Source organism: Coffea arabica, chromosome 8c, assembly GCF_036785885.1.
Source record: "Coffea arabica cultivar ET-39 chromosome 8c, Coffea Arabica ET-39 HiFi, whole genome shotgun sequence".
Classification (NCBI taxonomy): domain Eukaryota; kingdom Viridiplantae; phylum Streptophyta; class Magnoliopsida; order Gentianales; family Rubiaceae; genus Coffea; species Coffea arabica.
Window position 1 is genome coordinate 5,349,094 of NC_092325.1, and position 12,500 is coordinate 5,361,593.

Genomic DNA, 12,500 nt, shown 5'->3' on the forward strand with positions numbered 1-12,500 from the left:
TTATTTTTTTTTTATAAGATTACAACTAACCACAATCATGGGATTATATTGCAACTCAATAATATTATAAAGTTATCCACAAAACCACGGATCAAATTACAAAATCAATACCTAAAAAATTACAACCTGTCAACATTAAAAACCGATGGATGAGTACTAACATGAAAGATCATTTTGCACACAAATTTGCAAAGCAAATGGTTTTCCTGACAGAAATTTCTTTGATGAGAAATTTGTCTAGATATAACGTTTGAGGTTAGCTTCCATGCGGGTGTATTGCACTTGTGGCTACAGCTTCCAAATCTCTTCACCATTTTCCTGTATTTCAAAGTTTGTCAAAGATCCCTCGTGCAAAACCCGGCCGCAATGTGTTAATCCAACTTTGGAGAGCATGGTCCACACCTGCAGACCAAAGATATTGAAATGTTACTAGTCTGTCATAAGAATTTGAAATCAGGATGCATAGGTGCAATTTCCATCTTGTTATTTGGTAAAGAAGGGTAGGCTAGGGATCCGAGGCCTCACAAGTTCTATTCCACTTAATTACACTAAAAGACAGACTTCTAAGGTCCATCCCAAGTAGACTTGTAGCTAAGATCCTACGAGAGCTATAAATGTATACCATGCATAAACATCCAACTTTTTCTTTTTTGGGAATTTATATATTTATTTGCCAGGTAAACATAATAATGTGTTTGAAATGTAGGTTCAAGCATGGTCAATCTTTACTTGTAAAATGGTGTTATATCAGCCCAAATGAATAAAATTGTACCATTTTGACCCAAAAAAAAGGATAAAATTGCACCAATCTGGCTTTTACGAAACAGGGCTCACACCTGTTACTTTGGGTTTTGCAGCCCCAACTCACTTCTTTTTGTCCTTTTCTTTGCTTTTCTTTTCTTTATGAAAACCAACACATATATACATATACATACATACATATATATGAAATTTAGGCTAGACTCATTTTTAGATTGGGATATGTAGTTAGGCCGAAATTCATCTTGATCTGGAATTACTGAGGTTTGGCCCTTTTCTTAGGATAGAATGGTCTGAGTTCAAACTAATCTGACACTATTAACAGTCCTAATGCGATTTTTGATAAAATCTTAGAAAAGTCGCACATGTTTTGCTAAAGGTAAAATGTGCAGGGTCATCCTCTCCCTGCCATTTTCACCATGTAATATGATCTAAAATCTTTCCAGAACTAAAACAACATATATTGTGACTCCATATTGTGCATGGTCTCTCACATATTGTGACTCCATTAACTTACCTTTCAGGTGAGCTAGGAAGTCTTCTGCTGCGATGCTGAATTTCTCCAGCTTCCTACCTAAAAGTTTTTTCCCACTTTTCAATCAACTTGACATGAGAAAGCATATTTTCTGGTGCTTGAAGATACGCTGTCTTGTTCAATGTTCGGGGATCATCCACTTTCTTAATAGTATAAGTTGCTGTATCATCTTCATTCATGAAAGGAATTGCAATCATGAACTTCAAACAAATCTATTATTCTATTAAAAGTATGATGAGTTTTGGCATTGTAAATTGTAATCACCTTTTGATCTTAGTTTATGTTGTGTCCATATTATCTCCTATTTTTTAATTAGAGATATTGCATTTTAATTGTGGTATTAATTAAAAATATGAAATATTCCAAATGATTAAATCTCAATAATAATGGCAATTAAAATGAAAAACTCTCTATTAAAACTATTTAATGATCATTACACTCCATCTCCAATTCTTATACGCATCAAAGCTTTTTACCTGAAGCAATTTCTTACTCGAAATAGTGTGAACAATTGAATAATCCATAATTTTAAGATTGTAAAAAATATTATTAAAAAAAAATAGATGCTCCTAGAATAAAAGAGAATTATATAAGAAGAAAAGAGTCTACATTCATTTGGAGAGTCTTGATATGAATATCACGAGACAGATGTATAATTATGTGCTTCTATCAGCATGAAGAAATACTAGCAAAAAAGCAAAAATAAAAGAAACCAACTATTTCTATCAATTGAATGTCAATTGACAACCAAATAGCCAATCTAAGATAATTAAGCAATATGAATCATTTATATTTTTTCCTAACCTCAACAACAGTTGGAAAAAATGTAAATAATCCAAATTCAAAAATGCACCTCACATTACTCAATTCAAATTCACACAAAATTGAAAATTATAATTGCAAAAATATAAGTTAGAATAATTAAATGGTCATGCGAAGTTGGATAATAGCAAGGTTTATAAATTTTTTCTTAAATAATTAATTCATTCTAATTGTGCAATTGCATTGTGTTTGTCTTAGTAGGGAAAAAATAACATTCAAAATGTTGATACAAATTTTTTTCATTTGTTAAAATTTTTTGATTTCATCAAAAACTTAACCATGCATTTTATTTTTAAGTTAAAAAAAGGCACATCTAGATTGTAGTTGGTAAACGAGCTTTCCAAGAGGTAAAGGAAGGTCTGACTGTGGTGAAAATAATTAGAATAACAAAATCTAACAAGCCAATTTATTTACTCTAATACTTCTCCAGAAATTGATTTTATTGTTTAAGTCTTTATTTGCTAATAATTATGAATTCTATTTACTAGGCTCACACTTGATATGTGTACATGTATTTCCTGTTTAATAACATCTTTTGTACAATATTAAAAAACAATATTATGATTTAATGGTAAAATATTGTGAGTATACAATAACTTTGGTGAAACATAACCGTATTAAGAATTGTTTATCAAAGCTGAATCCATAATCTACCAAAAAAGCTCAAAATAAATTCAAAAGAAAGAAAGCTCAAAATAAATTAAAAAATTAATAGATCAAAGGGTTCGTATTTAGACAGTATTTATAACAACAATTGATTAAAAAAATTGAAAATATAAAATATTCTATTATCAGTAAACAATCAAATTTCACAAAGAAAAATTATATCTAAGAGATATTATATTTAGATTAATATAATCATGTGCAAATTACGTGAACTAGGATTGTCAATGAGGTTGGGCCAGCCCGAGCTCAACTCGTTCGGCCCGACAAAAAGTTCAATGAGCCCGATCTTTTAGTGAACTGGTCTGAGATTGAACCTAAAAATTAGGGCCGAATTAAATATGAGCCGAGCTTAGACCTCATTAGACTCAAACCCGATATAGGCCCGACTCTTTAATTACCTATATATATAATATTTATATTTTGATATTATGTATAATTATATATCCAAATATATTATTACTAAATACTAAATATATATATATATATTACAAATACAAAAATACATTTGAAGACTCTTCCATGAGCTTTCTTGAGAGCCAATATTAGTAATGCATAACTAAATCTCTAACTTTTCTTATTGGTTGAGTAAATTTTTGTATTGGCATAATATTGGTTGATTTCTTTTTGGTCTAGAAACACAAATCATATAAAAAAAAAGTTTCAACTTTTAAGATGTATTGGCTTATGATCGCATGTTTTATTACTATTTTTCATGCATTTTGAATGAATTAAATATAAATATTGTTGAAAAATTTTTGGTTTATATATTTTTTAAGAACTATTATTTATTCATGTTTAGTTTTAATATTATAGTCTTGTAAATGTTAAATTAGTTTTACAAGTTAATAGTTATAGTAATGGGAAAATCATTCAAAACATCCATCATATTTTACAAGATGATTTTTTTCGTCTCTCACTTTTAAAAATGTAATTTTACGTCCCTTACAAATTCGCATTAATTAAATTTGGTCCCTACTTAGGTTTCCGATTAGTTTTTGGTCGGAATTCACCACGTGCCTTGCATGTGATTATATTTTAAGGGCAAAATTGTCCAATCAAATTTGATATAATTCGATTCATAATCCCTCACATTTCATAAAATAAATTTTTTCGTCCTTTACATTTCACAAAATGAATTTTTTTCATTCTTCACATTTTTTAAAATGAATTTTTTCATCTTTTATTGATCATGTGTGTAAATAATTTTTTTTTAAATCCATGTATATATTTATTTGATTTCACCTAAATAGTACGGATATCATGTAAAATCAAATAAAGATATATTACATACTATTTGTACTGTTCAAGTGAAATCAAATAGATATATACATGAGTTTAAAAAATTGTTAGTCTTTCACTTATATTCATTTTCTTTTACTCAAAATTTGAAAATAAAGAAGACATTTAATCCTAAATATTATTGAGTGTTTATATTGAATTAAATTTGGACAAAAAAAACAAAAGAAAAGTATGACAAAAAGAAATAAGTAATTGGCACTTTCAAATTTTAAAACAATCACAAAGGCAAGTAATTCAACTGTTGGTTTTAAAAGTGTCGAGTAGAAATTCAGATTTAAATTGAAATTTGTTAGCACAATTATAGAATTCAAGTTAGGACCCATTAATTAGATGACCTTATCATACAACTCAATAAATAAATTATTACCAAAAGAGAAGGTCACAAATATTGAATAGGTTCAAATGGTGAAATCATATAAATATATACATGGGCTTCAAACAAAATTATTAGCTTAAAACCCCTATATATATATATATATATATATATATATTGAATAGCATGTGTATAACTACGATTAACATGTTTAGATGAAATCCAATAGAGATAAATTACATGTTATTCGCACTGTTCAGGTAAAATCAAATACACATATACGTGGGTTTATAGAAAAAAATCTATTCATACACATGATCAATAAAGAATGAAAAAATTCATTTTGAAAAATGTGAGAGATGAAAAAAATTCATTTTTTGAAATGTGAGGAACGAAACAATTCATTTTATAAAATGTTAGGGATGCAAAAATTCATTTTGTGAAATGTGAGGGGACTATGAATCAGATTATGTAAAAATTTGATTTAACAATTTTGCCCTTAAAAAATGATTACATGCAAGTCACGTGGCGGATTATGACAAAAATCTAGTCGGAAACCTAGGTAAGGACCAAATTTGGTTAATATGAATTTGTAAGGGATGTAAAATTATACTTTTAGAAGTGAGGAACGAAAAAAGTCATCTTATAAAATGTGAGGGATGTTTTGAACAATTTTCCCTATAGTAATTATATTAAGAAAATTAAGGAACAATAAGTGAGTTTGGATTAAGCCCGGATAAGATACACAACCCGAATGTTATGTGAGTTGAGTATGAGTTTAGGAACATTAAGGAATTAAGTATGTGAGTTTAAGATACACAACCCGAACGATTTTCCCTATAGTAATTATATTAAGAAAATTAAGGAACAATAAGTGAGTTTGGATTAAGCCCGGATAAGATACACAACCCGAATGTTATGTGAGTTGAGTATGAGTTTCACATTTACTAACCCGAAGTTCGTAGCCCGAAACCCGAAAATGTTACAAATTAAATGAGTTGAATTTGAACTTATACTGGCCCGACTCATTAGGCCCGATTGATAGGCCTAACGTGAACTATTGCTAGTTAGTCTAAAAGTGTGAATCAAGATATATACTTACAACCCACAAAAAACATATGCAGTTTGAAACTTTAGCCTTGGTAAAAATGGTCAAAGAACATGGTCACATCTAGTTATTGACAAACATTAAAATAAAAAAGAAAAAGAAAAAACTCACCTTTTAGGTTGCCATCCCCAAATATTTGCACTTTTTCTTGGGAGGAAGTAGGGACTAAACCGAGATAAGTTACCAGCAAAGCCAACCACATACATAAGTATGAGGGATTTTAGCTTCTTCAATTGCCCTCCTAACCATCACCTTCTCATCAAATATTACCTTTCCAGGTTCAAGGGCGTCCCCCATATGCTTAGGATCCACTCCGTACTCGGATGGCGAGAAACTCTTGCAAAATTTAAATGACTTTGATAGGTCAGGTCATGCACATAAAACATATGCTTGTATTTTGAATAGTGAATATGTGCATATGCATCACCTAATTGCCCAATTAAGAAACTAAGTTAAGGGCCTTTTCTTGTGGTTTTAAATGCTTCCAAAATTTTGTTTTTAAGAATACGGGAAGAACTATTTCTCAATTTAAGTTTTCAATTTAAACAAAAATTGAACTAGAAAACAAATTCAAAAGCGAATAGAAACACCTCAAAAGAGCGTGTAGCATAATAAAAACTGTTTTTTGCTTTCAATATACTGAGAGCAAGCTCTAAGAAATTAATGTGTATTTGGAATTCATAGTCATTTTTCTAAAAAGAATATGAGTGGGTATTATTGTGAAAGTAATAAGTAATTAAACAGTAGACAACTTTTTTTTTGTCAATTTTTAGTAGGGGAAGAGTGAGATTTAGGAAGCAAGTAGAAGGAAGGAAGATTTAAATCCAAGACATTTAATTTAAGGGCTTTCAACCTTAATCATTAAACCAATACCTTATTGACAGAGAATAGATAACTTATTATTATTGATTGCTAATTACATAAATCGATTGTATGATAATGCTGATATTTGTAAACTCTCAGATGCTTTACTTGGTTTATTCTCGATATTCATCTAAACAATAGCATAAAAGTTTGCAAGTGTCCAACCGATTAACAAGCCAAATGAAAAAGAAGGGAAAAAAAGTCAAATAATGAGTGCTTTTTTTTTTTGGTCGACAATGAAACAATGAGTTCGTAGACTTTATACACATAATCCTAACCAATGACATGGTCGACTTTTGATGTTACCTTAATGCGGCCATCTTCTTTGATGGCCTCGACAAGCTTAAGCTGCATTAAAATATGATGAGTTCTGTGAACGACCCAGACATGGCGCTGACGATTTCTCAAGCTTTACAGCATCCACAAGGCTTTGATGGTCACAAAAAGAAGCCTCCACGAGGTGGGCTCCTTGCTCCTTAAATGACAATAACATCTGAATTTTGTCAATGTCCCAGGCAACCTCTGGTCGTTGGAGGACATAGGTTGCATGTCCCTGAGCTAAGCTGGCCTTGATTATCCTCTTGCCTGCCTACCCTTTGCCCCCCACCACAAGAATCCTACTCTTAGCCATTGGTTCTCCACTTCTAGGCTCTAGCTAGTTTTGGCTTTGAGGAGTCTATACAAACTTAGAGTCTTATATACATAGTCTCATGTGCTTGTTAGCTGATGTAATGTAACAAATTACATTAGTTAACACACCAGAGGACGTGTTAACAAATTACATCAGTCTAACGGATGCTTAATGCAAACTTGTTCACGCACCTAAATTCTATCTAATCTATCATGTATATACATATGCTAATAATTATTATATTTTCCTATATTTATATACTTTTTCCAATTAATCTTATCTTTCCAAAAATTTAACACCTAAATTATGTCCTAGTAAGTGCCTAGTAGGCACCTATTAGACTGACCCATAAAGTAATGACGTTCTGCAGGTTTCTAAATACATCAAAGATTATAACAGATTCCTCTATTTGAAGCACAAAATTTTATTGAATTCTACTTCATACCCCAAGAGACAAATTTTGGAATAACATATCTAAACATAACGTTTCAAGTATGAATCGATTCTGGTGCATGCAACTTCTGGATAAAGCTCTGAAGCTTCTTGACCATCTTTTCCAGCTTCAAACTTGGTCAAACAGCCCTCAGTGAACGGGTGATAGACGTGGCAAACTACAACTTGGGCAGCATAATCCATGCCTGTATAACACAAATCCAAGACTTGAAAATTAATCAAAGAAACCTTGAAATGTAACCAACAAAGAAGTCAAAAGAAAAACTTAGACGAGGAGCTCATTTTCACCTTTCACAGAAGCTCGCAAGTCTTGTGGAGAAATGCTACATTTTTCTAGTTCTCTTCCTATAAGCTTTTCCCACTTTCCAATCAATTGCTATTGAATGAGAATATTATCGGGTGCTCGGAGATAAAGATCAGTAGTGTTCTTGGATCATCTACCGCCTTTATCGTGTAAGTAGCTATGTCATCTTCAGCCATATAAGCCACTGCAACGCCGGTATTTCACATAATTCAACAACCAAATTTATAAGGATTTCATGTGGATTATAATTTCAAAGAATTCCATGATTAATCATAGAGAAACAGAAATTTCACAACAGTGTAAAATGTGGTAGGCACCTTTGATGTTGCCATTCACATACACGTTGACTTTTTCTCTTGGAGGAACTGGTGTACCCATATGAGATAAGTTGCCTACAAAGTAACCAGCGAAATAGCTACCACAGATATAGGTAAACGGGATTTTACCTATACAGCTAAAGAAAGTCAATGTAGGCAGCACACATAGTCTTTAACTGTACAAAGAGCAGCCGTGGAAAATATATAGAAATTTTTTATGATTGCAGGTCCACTATGACAATAATGTGCAAAAGAACCCAACGAAGCATATCTTTAACCACATAAATCTCTAACTACGTGTCTATCACTAACTTCTAATCTCTAACTACGTAACATTTGATGGCGTCAAAGGAGAATTGCACCGGCGGATAAAGGAGGACAAAATGAACACCGAAATTACAAAATAACCAGCAGAAATCACTATTGCAAACCCTTGGGCGCTTTATGTTGTTAGAGATTTTCACTTTACATTACATTTTCAGAATTCTTTATTACAAGTTTGTAGACTATGTATAACACTAAATTTGAAACAAAATGTTCAACCGATTTAGACCGCTAACTTAACTTTAATTTTGATTTACTGTAGTTATAGTTATTTTTTCTAACGCAAACAAGTGTAGATCTTTTGCATGGTTCGCTGGATCACTTCTTCAATTGGAAGTGCATTCCTCTTTAATGTAATCGAAGGTGGTATTTTTGGCAAGAGAAAGATTGAATCAACACCTCTCATTCTTGAGTATAAAACCAACAAGACTTCAATTACCATTGGCCTATCCTTAATTGTTGAATTTTTGTTAGTCCACAATATCCTCTTATACTGTAACTTGAAAGAAAACATAACCACTTGAGTTTTGTTTGGATTGCATTTTTCTAAATTTTTTGTAGAAAAATTACTGTAGCGATTTGATATATATGAGATAAAAAGATGATTAAAAAATATGTTCACGAAAAATGTTTGAAAAATTGCTGTCCAAACAAGGCCTTAGATTTTTCCTGCTTTTAGATGCATCAAAACTCTTGCATCGTGAACAGAGTACATTTGCATAGCCAAGGAGAAAGAAATAAACATCTATAATAATTTTTTAAGCAAGGGTTTTCCAATCAGAAAATATGTATTTACGCAATAATACTCAAATAAAAAATAAGCGGATTATTGAGTCTGGTTATTGTTTGATTCTACTGGAGGAATGAAAGAAGCAATAGATAAACATTACTTTTGGATTAGTATTTAGGCAATGAAGTGGAAATTTTTACTCTTCTCTTGAAAGTTATAAGAAATGAAAATCAAGTGTAGGAAAAACAGTAAGTTTTAACTGAAACACATCATATCCTTTATTGAAGCACAAAATTTACTGTAATGTACTTCATCTCCCAAGAAAATTCAACAATGTATCTAAACATAACGTTTCAAGTATGATTCCATGCGGGTGTATTCAACTTCTGGATATAGCTCTGAAGCTTCTTCACCATCTTTTCCTGCTTCAAAGTTTGTCAAACAGCCCTCATAGAATACGTGATAGAAATGGCCAACTCCAACTTGGGAAGCATGGTCCATGTCTGCATCAGTATTACCCCGATCCCAGACTTGAATGTTAATCAAAAAGACCAGGAACATAATAAAACATAGATGGAAAAATCCCAGGTGGGTCCAAAGCTTCTACAATTTACCAAAAAAGGGGAGGAGGAGGAGGAGGAGGACGAGAGGGAGGTGGGGTGCAGATGAGCAAAATTCCGAAAGAAATTGATTTATACCTTTCATAGAATCTAGGAAGTCTTTTGCAGGAATGCTGCATTTTTCTAGTTTTCTTCCTGTAAGATTTTCCCACTTCTCAATCAATTGCCTTTGAGTGAGGATATTTTCTGGTGGTCGAAGATAAACTGTCTTGTCCAGTGCTCGCGGGTCATCTATGGTCTTGATCGTATAAGTAGCTATATCATCTTCGTCCATATAAGCCACTGTAAAACATAGTTCAACAATCAATTTATAAGGATCCATACTAGAGTGTACTTTTAAAGAAGTCAATAAGTTGTTGTTAACAGAAAGTTCAGTAAGCGAAATGTGGTAGCACCTTTCATGTTGCCATTGCCGTATATATTCACTTTTTCTTTTGGTGGAACTAGAGTACCCAACTGAGACAAGTTACCAACGAAGTAACCAGCAAAGCAGCAACCACAGATATAAGTGTGAGGGATTTTAGCTCCTTCAATTGCTTTTCTCACAATCATCTTCTCATCAAATGATACCCTTCCTGGTTCAAGGGCATCTCCCATTCTAGCAGGATCCATGCCGAACTCTGATGGCAAGAAACGCTACAAAAATGAAAAGACATTATTAACTCATTATATAATCTTCTAAAAAACTCATTACCATAAGAGTAAAACTCTAAATGCAGCAATTTAATGGTATACATACAAAAATTTGGAGAAATTTCCAAAATGATGATGAATTTTAAAAAATTTCTGCAAAGGGGCATTTTGAGTGTAGAATTCTGTCCAAGGTTTTCGGATTCAACAAATGCGAACTCTTGAGCTCGCATTTGCTGAATGCAAGGTCACTTTAAATTTCCAGCCCACAAAATCCAAAAAAAAAAAAAAAAAAGAAAACCAGACCTTGCATTTGACAAGTACGAGGTCTGGCACCTCACGATTGATACAGATAATGCAGATTGATGGTTCACCTTTTTTTTTTTTATTGGTTTATTAAAATTTAAACTCACCCTAAACAAAAGGACATACCAAGATAGTCCCTAAACTCACCCTCCAGCAACTTTTCCGGCCACATTTTGAAGCTTTCCGGCGACAACGTACTTTTCTGGAGACGGAGTGAGTTTTTGCAGCTTTTGGAAACAAATCTGGAACTTTCTCGGATGTTTGAAACCTGATGATGGATGCTATGTTTGTAGCCGTTTGAATCTTGGTATTGGCCTCAAAAAACAGGAGTAATTTTGGTGTTCCCAAATCGAAATTGCCTTAGTTTTTGGGGAGTTAGAACCTGCTCCTCTGTTTCGAAGATGGGCAGCTTAGTTGGGAAGAAAGTCAGCCAACAAATGCGAGCTTTGTGCACTTCTTCATTTTTTTTTTTAAACCAAAAATCTTTATCATTTTTTTTCAGAAAAATGAACCTCGTATTTATCAAATGCGAAGATTCTACTCCTAGAATCAACCCAAAAAACAACCCCTCTTGCAGAACAATTTTTTTTTTCATAACAATTTGCGAATTTACTCCAAAAATTTGCGTGTAGAAGTAAACCAAAGAAATCTAATATATTTATTGCAACATATTTCATACGCATTTTTTTTAGATACTTTACTTGCAAAATTGGTATTTTGTTTTTCTATATGCCATTGAGCTTACCTTGACGGTACCAGCTTCTTTGATGGCCTCAACAAGCCTGAGCTGCATTAGAATGTTATGACTTCTGAAATGCACACCAGACATGGTGCAGATGACAACATCAACTAGTTTTACGGCATCCACAAGGCTTTGATGATCAGAAAATGAACCCTCAACAAGGTGAGCTCCTTGCTCCTTAAACGATAACAACATCTGCAATTTATCAATGTCTAGGCCGATCTCTGGCCTTTGGAGAACATACGTTGTATGCCCTTGAGCTAAGCAAGCTTTCACTATCCTCTTACCCATATAACCAGTGCCCCCCACAACAAGAACTTTGCTCTTAGCCATTTATACTCTTTTCTTTTCGCCTTTCAAGTGATTGAACCAAGATTACTTGCTCAGATATTTATGGAGAGAGAGAGTGAGAGAGAATTAGCCCTACTTGACTTTTTTAATTGATCCAGGACAAAAACTAACATATAGTTACTCATACACCTGCTACTCAGCAGTTTTTTTAGGGATAATTACATAAACCTCCCTTGAGGTTTCTGATAATTTCACTGAGCTCCTTTGAAATTTAAAAAATTACACATACTTCCCTTATCATTTAAAATGACAATACTACTCTTAAATATTTGAATGAAATTTCCTTGTTTGGTATGTTTATACTTAGAATGACTTTAAAATTATTTTTTTTGCCAATAAAATTACCACTATTATCGCTAATTTCTATTGCAACCAAATGTCAAATTAATGATTTTTTTGATGAGTTAACTTTATACGTACTACGATGTTTTCTGCTAATTTTTTTTCTATTTTTTAGTATTACAATTAATAATAAATCAAAAAAATTGCCCAAAATCACTACTAAATTATGATAATCTCACTACTCAAAAAATTCATAAATTCTGAATCAATTATTTCGACATTTTATTTTCTATCTTATAAATCTAAATCCATAACAAAATACCATCAAAAGTATCCTATCATAGTGATAAAATTATTATTATAGCTGTTTATCAAATAATAGGTATGGACATGAAAAATTCGGCACCTTTTCGTTATAATTACATTAAATAATCTTATAATTCT

At 32.1% G+C, this 12,500-nt stretch overlaps 1 protein-coding gene and 2 pseudogenes across 2 annotated transcripts; all 3 read right to left on the reverse strand.

Annotated features, from left to right (window-relative positions):
* Positions 1-237: 237 nt before the first annotated feature.
* Positions 238-6,997, reverse strand: LOC113706477 (isoflavone reductase homolog; annotated as a pseudogene).
* A 474-nt stretch (positions 6,998-7,471) lies between these two features.
* Positions 7,472-8,837, reverse strand: LOC113705694 (isoflavone reductase homolog; annotated as a pseudogene).
* Positions 8,838-9,378: 541 nt separating this feature from the next.
* Positions 9,379-11,840, reverse strand: LOC113706298 (isoflavone reductase homolog). 2 transcript variants are annotated; one of them, XM_027228172.2, is made up of 4 exons: positions 11,427-11,840; positions 10,141-10,381; positions 9,824-10,027; positions 9,379-9,628 (listed from the first exon to the last, which is right to left on the reverse strand). In XM_027228172.2, exons 1-4 carry the CDS (start codon positions 11,754-11,756, stop codon positions 9,465-9,467), a joined length of 939 nt encoding a protein of 312 aa, XP_027083973.2. In that variant the 5' UTR covers positions 11,757-11,840; the 3' UTR covers positions 9,379-9,464. The 2 variants fall into 2 exon arrangements, with proteins under 2 accessions (XP_027083973.2, XP_027083971.2); XM_027228170.2 differs by having other exon boundaries at positions 9,379-9,655.
* Positions 11,841-12,500: the final 660 nt, after the last annotated feature.

Coding starts and splice junctions, on each gene's coding strand:
- LOC113706298 (XM_027228170.2), bottom strand. CDS start 11,756: ATGGCTAAGAGCAAAGTTCTTGTTGTGGGGGGCACTGGTTATATGGGT. Junction 10,028..10,140: donor CGGCAATGGCAACATGAAAG/GTGCTACCACAT, acceptor TATGTTTTACAG/TGGCTTATATGGACGAAGAT. Junction 9,656..9,823: donor CTTCCTAGATTCTATGAAAG/GTATAAATCAAT, acceptor TTAACATTCAAG/TCTGGGATCGGGGTAATACT.